This window comes from Euprymna scolopes, chromosome 23 (assembly GCF_053919585.1).
Source record: "Euprymna scolopes isolate OS-2025 chromosome 23, ASM5391958v1, whole genome shotgun sequence".
Taxonomy (NCBI): Eukaryota; Metazoa; Mollusca; class Cephalopoda; order Sepiida; family Sepiolidae; genus Euprymna; species Euprymna scolopes.
In genome coordinates, this window is record NC_136504.1 from 13,879,902 (window position 1) to 13,891,498 (window position 11,597).

The window sequence follows — 11,597 nt, forward strand, 5'->3', positions numbered from 1 at the left end:
ATATATATATATATATATATATATATATATATATATATATATATATATATATATATATATATATAATTTAAAGGAGATTAGAATAATAGTCTAAAGAGCTAAGTGTATTTTAATGTAATAGTGAAATTACTAGTTTAATTAAAATACAGGAAATGCTCGTTGTAATTTAGATATATAATAAGCTCGATAGTTAAATGTCCTAGAGCTAATTCAATATTAAGTAATGTGATTTATAATTTAAAAATTTTAAAAAATTTTTAAATTTAAAAATCAAAATTTAATTAAATTAAAAATCAGTTTCATAAGAAGGAACAACAACAAAGTCAATTATCTGTACGATCGTTTCGGAAATCCGTGCTTTTTATTTGTGGTATACATGAAGTCACGTAGAACAATTATACATAGTTTTTTTGGTAAGCACGGTCTCCTCATCAGCAAATTTAGGAGGATTTCTATTGAATTGAAAAGACACCAAAAATAAACCTAGCATTAAAAGTTAGCCAGATGAATCTGAAAAATTGAAGTAAAAGGTTTGGATTTAAAATTTATAAGAAAATTAATAAGAAAATTGGTATAGGTTAGAGATAGAAATGAGTAGAAAAAATATATTTTTTTTTGAATTTACATAATAAATTTGATTTAAAAATATATAGATATATAATTACCTTTTGGTTTTTCTTCTTTTGAAATCAGGAACTGTATTTAAAGTAGTCATTTAGATGTTTGCTATAGCTTTTTATTTTATTGAATGATGAATTTTAAAAGGGCGACGTTCGTGCAGTAAATTGTTTCCGTTAGCGTATTTTGATTTAAAGACGCTACAGTTAATATCTATAGAGAGAGAGAGTATTTTTTTTTTTTTGCAAGTTTTTAAGGGGAGATAATTGTCATGGCTTTATTTATTATTTGATTTACGAGTTTAATTACCGCCCTTAGAATGAGTAATTTGTATATTTATTTATTTATTTATTTTTATTTTTATTATTGAAATCCATGGAAATGAGTAATTTGTATATTTATTTATTTATTTATTTTTAGTTTTATTATTGAAATCCATGGAAATGAGTATTTTGTATATTTATTTATTAATTTTTATTTTTATTATTGCAATCCATGGAAATGATTAATTTGTATATTTATTTATTTATTTTTAGTTTTATTATTGAAATCCATGGAAATGAGTATTTTGTATATTTATTTATTTATTTTTATTTTTATTATTGCAATCCATGGAAATGAGTAATTTGTATATTTATTTATTTATTTTTAGTTTTATTATTGCAATCCATGGAAATGAGTATTTTGTATATTTATTTATTTATTTTTATTTTTATTATTGCAATCCATGGAAATGAGTATTTTGTATATTTATTTATTTTTATTATTGCAATCCATGGAAATGAGTATATGTCTATATTTATTTATTTATTTTTATTTTTATTATTGCAATCCATGGAAATGAGTATTTTGTATATTTATTTATTTATTTTTATTTTTATTATTGCAATCCATGGAAATGAGTATTTTGTATATTTATTTATTTGTATTTTTATTTTTATTTTTATTATTGCAATCCATGGAAATGAGTAATTTGTACATTTATTTATTTATTTTTATTTTTAATATTGCAATCCGTGGAAATGAGTATTTTGTATATTTATTTATTTATTTTTATTTTTATTATTGCAATCTATGGAAATGAGTGATTGGTATATTTATTTATACATTTTATGTTTATTATTGCAATCCATGGAAATGAGTATTTTGTATATTTATTTATTTATTTTTATTATTGCAATCCATGGAAATGAGTATATGTCTATATTTATTTATTTATTTTTATTTTTATTATTGCAATCCATGGAAATGAGTAATTTGTATATTTATTTATTTTTATTATTGCAATCTATGGAAATGAGTATTTTGTATATTTATTTATTTATTTTTAGTTTTATTATTGCAATCCATGGAAATGAGTAATTTGTATATTTATTTATTTATTTATTTTTATTTTTATTATTGCAATCCATGGAAATGAGTATTTTGTATATTTATTTATTTTTATTTTTATTTTTATTATTGCAATCCATGGAAATGAGTAATTTGTATATTTATTTATTTATTTTTATTTTTATTATTGCAATCTATGGAAATGAGTAATTTGTACATTTATTTATTTATTTTTAGTTTTATTATTGCAATCCATGGAAATGAGTAATTTGTATATTTATTTATTTATTTATTTATTTTTATTTTTATTTTTATTATTGTAATCCATGGAAATGAGTAATTTGTATATTTATTTATTTATTTATTTATTTATTTTTATTTTTATTTTTATTATTGCAATCCATGGAAATGAGTATTTTGTATATTTATTTATTTTTATTTTTATTTTTATTGTTGCAATCCATGGAAATGAGAAATTTTTATATTTATTCATTTATTTTTTATTTTTATTATTGCAATCTATGGAAATGAGTAATTTGTATATTTATTTATTTATTTTTAGTTTTATTATTGCAATCCATGGAAATGAGTAATTTGTATATTTATTTATTTTTATTTTTATTATTGCAAGCCACGGAAATGAGTATTTTGTATATTTATTTATTTATTTTTATCTTTACTATTGCAATCCATGGAAATGAGTATTTCGTATATTTATCTATTTATTTATTTATTTTTATTTTTATTATTGCAATCCATGGAAATAAGTAATTTGTATATTTATTTATTTATTTATTTTTATTTTTATTATTGCAATCAATGGAAATGAGTAATTTGTATATTTATTTATTTTTTATTTTTTTATTTTTATTATTGCAATCCATGGAAATAAGTAATTTGTATATTTATTTATTTATTTATTTTTATTTTTATTATTGCAATCCATGGAAATAAGTAATTTGTATATTTATTTATTTTGTTTTTATTTTTATTATTGCAATCAATGGAAATGAGTAATTTGTATATTTATTTATTTATTTATTTATTTATATTTATTTTTTTTATTGCAATCTATGGAAATGAGTATTTTGTATATTTATTTATTTATTTTTATTTTTAATTTTGCAATCGATGAAAATGAGTAATTTGTATATTTATTTATTTATTTATTTTTATTTTTATTATTGCAATCCATGGAAATGAGTAATTTTTATATTTATGTATTTATTATTAGTTTTATTATTGCAATCCATGGAAATGAGTATTTTGTATATTTATTTATTTGTATTTTTATTTTTATTTTTATTATGGAAATCCATGGAAATGAGTAATTTGTACATGTATTTATTTATTTTTATTTTTATTATTGCAATCAATGGAAATGAGTAATTTGTATATTTATTTATTTATTTATTTATTTATTTTTATTTTTATTATTGCAATCCATGGAAATGAGTAATTTGTATATTTATTTATTTATTTTTAGTTTTATTATTGCAATCCATGGAAATGAGTATTTTGTGTATTTATTTATTTATTTTTATTTTTATTATTGCAATCCATGGAAATGAGTAATTTTGATATTTATTTATTTGTTCATTTGCAAACATTTGTTATCCTCATCTTCATAGTTGTTGTTGCACAACGTTTCAACCAGCTATTCCTCTGGCTTTCGTCAGGTGGTTTACTGTATCTTCAGTAATTACTGCCTTCCATAGTTGTTGTTGTCTCATCACGTTTTGACCAACTAATCCTCTGACCTGCTTTGGATAGGATTGAAACCGCTATCTTCAGACAATTCTCACCTGAAACCGTAGGTATAGTGGATAGAGGCGCCTCTATCTACTGTGCCATGGGCCCCAAAGGTCGATCAAGGTTGGATTTTTTTGGTCTTATAAATTCAAGTTTTTCGTTTTGATCTTGTCTTCCATCGCCGGGTTCATACTGAATGGTATATTATTTTTATTATTGCAATCCTTTGAAGTGAGTAATTTGTATATTTATTTATTTATTTACTTATTTATTTATTTATTTATTTGTTTGTAGACTGTTATCCTCATCTTCATTGTTGGTGTTTCGTTATGTTTCGGCAAACTTCTCCTTTCGTCAGGTGGTTAACTGCGATAGGATAGAAATGCTGAGTTTCCTTTACTCAGTAATTACTGACTTCCATAGTTGTTGTTGTTGTTGTTGTTGTTGTTGTTGTCTCACCACGTTTTGGTCAACTAATTCTCTGACCAGCTTTGGGTAGGATTCAAACCACTATCTAAGGTTGGAGTTTTTGGTCTTTTTATTTGGGATCCATGGCGCAGTGGATTGAGGCATTGAATCTCTACAGTTCCAGGTGAGCATTGTCTGAACATAGCAGTTTCAATCCTACCTAAAGCCGGCCAGAGGATTAGTTGTCCAAAACATGGTGAGACGACAACATCTTAAAAAATGTTTGCAGCATAATTTTCCCAGTTGGTTGATTTACATTAGTTATCTCCCCTTATGTATGTAGTTTGTTAAAACAAAGTTCGTCAGTTTGTAGAGAAACGCTGGCAGTTGACTGAGACAAAATAAATCCAAGATAAGTGACACCTTTTACCAAAACGCCCATGAAATCATTTTTTCTCATTTCATCAACTTGTTGATTTATCTGAGTTAACTCCCCTTATTTAGTTCTTTAATTCCTTTTTTGCAGAACGATGCCTCAATTTATAGTGAAGCACTCCACTAGAACAAGATAATTTACTTTTATACTTAATAAAAAGGGTCATGAAATCTCTACCTTCGAAAAACCTGCGCTTGTATTTTGTTAGACATTGGTCGTCATAGGACTTTTGTCGCATCATTTTCTTGAGAAAAGTGTATTCCATCCAAAGGAAGACTAAATGTGTTTCTTACATCCTTACATCCTCTTGCACAAATCTATCTGTTTCCACCAATTATAAACTGATTATTCCTTCCATTGCAACCTGGATAGTTTTTTAGGGCTTTTTTTTTTTACATAGGCATTACCACTTATCAAGGCAAAGAGGCCACTCGAGGATAAGGGTTAAAGAGTGAACAGTAGAAATTGGACAATATAGTAATCGTTAATAATGGAAAGTCAGTAATTTATCTGCTTAAATCGAGTCAAGCAGATAAATTACTGACTTCGGAACTCAACTAAGAAAGACAAAAAAATATTCCATATGGGTTTTTCTGTACTTCGAAACTGAAGAGTTATTTTCACTCGTCGCTAGTGTAGTTCAAGGGAGGTAACTTGAATATAATCACAGTCACGCCATTTTGAATATTTTAAACACTATTTTAAAAGGTAGAATAAAAACTGCTTTTTTTTTTTTAATGTTTTGTGTTATGTTACGTTGCTGTTCGTTATAAATGTCAACTGTAAAGCCATGTTAATTTTACTTGGTTTTAGCTGCGTTTTATTATTTATTCTAATGATAGATTTGTTTCAACAAGAGAAAGGTGATACCAAAATAAAGAATGACAAAGTGAGGCCATACAAAATAATTCATTTTTATTGACAACGTGTGAGGATAATATAAAATAAGGTGTTGGCAATGAAAGAACAAAATCAACTTTAGAAGCTATTGTATTTCTTTACCAATCGGTCCCCCTTACGGACGAAACTGGGTAGCCTTTTAGAATTATGGTTAGAATTTAAATCTAGCCAGTAATTAAAAATATAATAATAAATAATAAAATCACCAATATTTAATCCGCTGATGAGATGACGTTGACATGTTGATGGCATTTACGTTCATTTGTAACAAATGTATTGATGTGATTGGATAATGAGCATAGATGATTAACCAATGAAATTAAGCAGTGTATACCGGCGATATCCGACGGTTATTGTATGTAATCGATAAAATCGATTTGAATATACAGTTTTATACTTCAGAACAGAGACCAATAATTGTCGTAAGTAATTTGCTAGTCAGAATAAAATATTCATTTTGTAGGAGAAAAGCTATCAATGACAAACGTAGTGAATCTAACTGGCTTGATTATATATATTAGATAATATTATTTTTCTGCAAGATTTCCACCCGTTCAACACTGAATAAGTAGAGCTATTGGTTTTGTAGGAGAAAAGCTATCGATGACAATAAAAAGAACAAGTATTATCACATTTATTGTAATTAAATCATTTTCATTCACGGGTACATCACTGATGTTTCTTATTTGGTTAAAGTATTGCATTAGGATAATGAATAATAGTTTATTCAGAATGAATCAAGTTATAGACGTTATATCCAGCTACAGTTTTCTTGGACGCAAATTGAAACCACCCCTAGAAATATATGGCCCTAGTTGCCTGCGTGGCTGAACTGGTGGAAGTTGAGTTTGTGTCAAACCAGATTGTTTTTTTCTGAAAGACAAAAAAAATCCTTATTTAATTTCTTTATTTCCTATTAGAGAGATATATGGATGGAGAGAAAGAGTTAAAAGAGAGAGAAAGAGACAGACAGACAGACAGACAGAAATGTTGTGACATTTAGAAACGACATGTCTTTTAATTCATTTACAAAATAATGTTTCAAAAACTAGAAATTATAATGAAGAACACATTTGCGAATATTTGCCTCATTAAACCTCATGGCAATGACATACCACACCACTCGATAAGTCCCGAACGTAATAAAACAATAACTTTTTAAGTCAAAATTCGATTTTATTTGCTAACATAATCTCCTTCTAGAGTAATACACTGGTGCCAATGTCTCACTAATAATTCAATGTCTTTTTAGCTTTAAAATATGTCTCAGTTTTTTATATCATTTCTTCATTAGAACCAAATTTCCCTGGAGCGTTCTTCCGAGGTCTACAAACAGCTAGTAGTTACCCAGGGGGGGGCAGATCTAGAAAATAGTGAGGCTACGGAAGCAATTTGGAGTGCCATTCATGTGATCGCTCTGTGACATGGTGAATTCTCGTTTTGAAAGAGCATTATTTTCTTCTTCATTTGATGAAGTGTAATGGCATTGCATGACTGGCTGTTCGTTTGAGGTCACAGCCCCGTCACTCATTAGAATGGCGTATAAAGACTTGTCAAACCACAGCAGTGTTATATTGGTGCTTGTGACCTAGGATTTCGACCCGGTGGTTGTTGCGACAGGATTTGACAGAATGTTATGGAGAATAAAGAGCTATTGAACAACGAAAACACACAAAAACTTTATCAGAGGAGTCAATCATGTGTGGACCTTTTTGTTTGATCTTTTCTTTTGTTGATTTGTCAGTTGTTATTGGCAGTTGTTATTGTGTTTGGTTGGTTGTGCAAGGTTGAGAGAGGGGGGGGAGACAAGAGATAGTGTATAATTTTGGAGGAAGAAAAAGAGAGAAAGAGAATGTCTATAGAGTATTTAGTATGGCTGATTTAGCAGAATTGTTGGAGCTAGAAATGGGGGAAGAAATTGATGCAGAGGAAATTGATGCTGAGTTGTGAGAGACTCACAAGCTTAGCAAGGCGTGTGTTTCTGGAGGAATCACTAGGGGAGCGGAACAATTCAAGGGCTGCTGATGAAGGTGTTGTGCGAGGCGATCACCAACCATGATATAGGGGTAGAGGTTCTGGAAAGAAAACCGAGTGAACTAAGGGAAGCCCTAGACTTGGTCAAAAAGTTTGCACAAGTGTGCGATCATATAAAAAGATCCCCAGAGCAAAGGAAGATAGTTGATGTTTTAGTGTCCAGCAAACAGCGAAAGGAGAGAAAAGGAAAAAAAGGGACGTCTTTCCTCGTTACTTTCAAGGTTGTCTCTACTGACCGACTAAGATTCTCAAAGAAACTGAAGTATTTCTTCAGGGGACAAATGGAATAAACGTACCCTGCAAGATGATTAGTCAGTGTGTAACCAAGTCACCTAGCAAGGATATTTCTCCACAAGAGAAAATAAATCTCTATTTATAACGGCTACATATAAGTGTTCATTATTTTAATATAAACAGTAGTAGCAATAGAAGTAGTAATGGTGGTCGTAATAGTAGTATTAATATGGTACAATTTTGTCGAGTAGTTTTGAAGCCTATAGGTTAATATAAACAAACAATAGTAAATTCTAAAATCAATTACTCAAGAATAGAATTGTATTATTGAAACAAATGGATCTCTGCTACTCCTTTGACACAAAAAAGTCATTGAATTGGTCTTACTTTCGTTCTTCTTCCTTCTTTTTCTGCATATAATATTTGGTTTTCATTTCCTGCAGTTCTCGGACAAGTTTATCTTTTTCATATTTATTTTCACTGGCCTGACATTCCAACATCGTCAGCTCAGCAGCCATTGCCTAAACATATCAAGACATTTAAAGAATTCAGTTGTTTTATGATTTTATTTTTATTTAAAACTTATAAAATTTGAAAAATATATATATTTCATTTTAATATCCAATAGAATTTCCGTTAAAATGATGCATTGAATATTTTTTAAAGTTTTATTTTACGGCAATTTTAAGCTTTAAAAAATTATTTTCTCTTGAAATATTCTGCGACAAAATAAACGATGATTTTTGAGAAAGAGTCGACGGATCGATTTTTTTTAATATGTCGTTTTAAGCAAAAACAACAGTACTTACTTATCATGTCGAAAATAGTAATATATCTGAAAATTACAAAAATTCATTGAGTAGAAAATTATTTTAGTTAAAAGTAATTTTTACGGAAAATTGGGGGAAAATGCATTTTCCCTAGATGAGAACACTTTGAAGATTGTGAAAACAGGAGACAAACTTATCTCCCTTTTCGAAAGTTTAATGGCTAACATACTGTTTTAGACCATAGTGATAGAATTTTTGTTTTACTAAAAACATAGCAGATTATTTTTGTTCCTATCCAGAGTGCCCTTTATTGGGAAGCTGGATTTTCCCAAGATTATATGTTCAAATATTTAAATAACTATTACTTTAAATACAGAAATTATATTTAAAGTTTTGGTTTTCTGTTCTTCTCTGTCCAATTTTTCCCCATGTTTTTCATCAAAATATGTAGCGTATTAGTTGTCTCACAGGCCATCATCAGTGATCGCTCACTGGCAGTAACCTGTGGTGTTCCCTGGAGACCAAGGGACAACAAGTTTCCCCAGATTTCCAGTGTTCTCCACCTCTTGATCACTTGTGCAGATGATTGCACGTTATCGCAACAGCCGCTGTCACTGATTTCTCGTTGACACTGGCCATTGGTGTTTCCTGGGGTTTGGGTGACAAAATGCCTCCCCAAGGTACCAGATTTGAACTGCACACTTCCAGTAGAGATTTGGTTAGTACTCTCCCACTTCGGTCTTTCCATCCTGCCTGACGCTTCACAACTAGTTGGTGTGGCGCCAGTCGATGTCATCTACACCAGTTTTTATTATTATTATTATTATTATTATTATTATTATTATTATTATTATTATAAAAGTGCTTGTGTAGTGTACACACATGTATTTTAAATAGTATTTTCAAGTTAAATTAAATTTGGGGTTTGTATTACTGTACGCAGATTCGAAAAAGTTGTCAAAAACAAATATATAACAAATAAATGTTATCAAAGGCAGGATAAGTTACTCTTCTACCTATCTGGAAAGGTTTTTAGTGGTTTTACTCACTTTAAAACGTGTAATCGCTTCGAAAATCATACAATCTATATCGATATATTTTAAAAAGAAAAAATGTCGACATGCTCGCTATTGAACTCGGTAAGTTTGGGAAAATGAGTTCAAACAAACAAATTATACAAAATACTGTTAGAAACCCACTGAATATATGTCGGCCTATGTCACGGTAACATATATTGAGCGAGTTTCTAATAGTATTTTGTATAATTTTTTTGTTTAAACATCGGTAAACACTGTATGGTTTTCGAGCCGAATAAACACTTTACATTAAATAAAAACACTAAAAAATTATCCAGTTTGGTAGAAAAGTAACTTATCTTGCCTTTGATAACATTTATTTGTTATATATTTGCTTTTTGACAACTTTTTCGAATCTATGTGTATAGTAAAACAAACCCTGAATTTTTAATTAATTTGTGTTGTTCATATATATTGGGAGAGAATAAAAATTTTCTATTTGATTTCCCGGTTCAGTCATGTAAATTATTTACAATTAAAATGTTATAAAAATCAAACTTGAAGTTTTAAATATATTTCACAGAAATAAATTATGTCCGGTGCTAAAATATTGAAAATTCATCGATCGTTAAAAAAAAAAAAAAACTGTTGTGAAAAATGCTAACTTTAAAATATTTGGAAATACTCAGTGAAAAGTTTTATTTATTATTAAAAGAACGGACTGAAAAATATTATATAAAAATTATTTGTTTTGCAGTGAAAAACATAAATAAAATGAAATATTTGACTTTCTCCGATAGAAATAAAAGTTCAAAAACGAGTTCACTTACTATATTTTGTTAGATCAAAATCATCCCAATGTGCAATTATAATAATTATTATCCAAATGGAGAATTGTTCTTTCTCTTTAGAAGAACGTACATGGACATTCGGTAACAGTCATATTTTTTATGCCTGTTAGCATGGCCACGTGGTTGAACACCATAAACTTCCTATACCTACAAGTTGATCAGGAAGTGACGGTATGCTGTCATGTTCACTGGCCTACTCTCTCCTGGTGGTGGTGGTGGTGTAATGCATTCACTAGAACTAGCTAAGACCCTAAATTTACTCGAAGAGCTGAAGTTCGGGATCGCATGCACCATACTCAAGTAGTGAACACGTACACAAAAAGCCTGACTAAGCATAAAAATAAACATAAAATCGCCTCAGATAGGTTGCTTGGTAGTCTAATATTTACTTTTTTAATTCTTTTTTATTTCCCTCGAGTAATACCAGGACTCGGGTCTTGCTAGTATAGTGATATAATTATAATGTGGATCGCATATGCAATAAACGATTGAATGTAGTTGTTAAAACAAAGTTTTACTTTTCACGATTGTGGATGCTATTTCCATTTTCCATTTGTAATAAACGCAGCCATTTTGGATAATTATTCAATCAAAATAAATGGTGAATATCTATAAGAGTTAGCAAAGAAATATCCTGATATAGGACGCAATCGACAAAATAGACTGAAATTGAAAATTTAGTTTTGAAGAACACAGCCAAAAATTCCCTGTAATATTTAGAATCAAATATTGATTTTGTAGGATATAAGCTATCGATGACAACCTTTAAAAATAGATCAACTTTATTTTATTATATAGATATCTAAGATGTTCGAGGATTTCAATAAAGTATTCTATTCATCAGTCGATTTGTCATGCTTAACTTTGAAATATCGTTTTTGTTGATCTGTTTGAAAAGGCATTTTTAGATGCATCTCCACATATCTATATGAGACTTTGTCTGCCCATCCGGCAGTTAGATTTTTATAGATAATTTTTAATGACTATTTAAATAAGCAAGTGGTTACTATGTAACATTTGCTGTTTTGGTGCTTGGACCAGGATTGTTGGGCAAACTTAAATTTTAGAATAGCATTTTTATTACAAACGACACAAACGGAAATGAATTCGTTTTATGTTGTTGATTTGTTTACCTTCATTTGTTTCACTTTCTTCTTGAAAGTTTGTTGATAAATAAAAAGCTGCTCAGCAACTTCCGGTCCAGGTTGTCGAGCTAAAATGCGCTTGAGTTCAATGTAGAGTTTTT

General features: G+C 28.6%; 1 protein-coding gene across 1 annotated transcript in view; it reads right to left on the reverse strand.

Annotated features, from left to right (window-relative positions):
- Window positions 1-5,444: 5,444 nt before the first annotated feature.
- LOC145245771 (cilia- and flagella-associated protein 58-like) overlaps window positions 5,445-11,597 on the reverse strand; it is an 89,763-nt gene continuing 83,610 nt past the window's right edge. Inside the window, exons 15-17 of the mRNA XM_080107379.1 lie at window positions 11,485-11,597; window positions 8,102-8,235; window positions 5,445-6,319 (exon numbers count right to left, since the gene is read on the reverse strand). The exon at window positions 11,485-11,597 is cut by the window's right edge and continues 112 nt beyond it. Coding sequence (XP_079963505.1) covers window positions 6,208-6,319; window positions 8,102-8,235; window positions 11,485-11,597 — 359 coding nt within the window. The 3' untranslated portion in view covers window positions 5,445-6,207. The remainder of the gene's footprint in view (window positions 6,320-8,101; window positions 8,236-11,484) is intronic.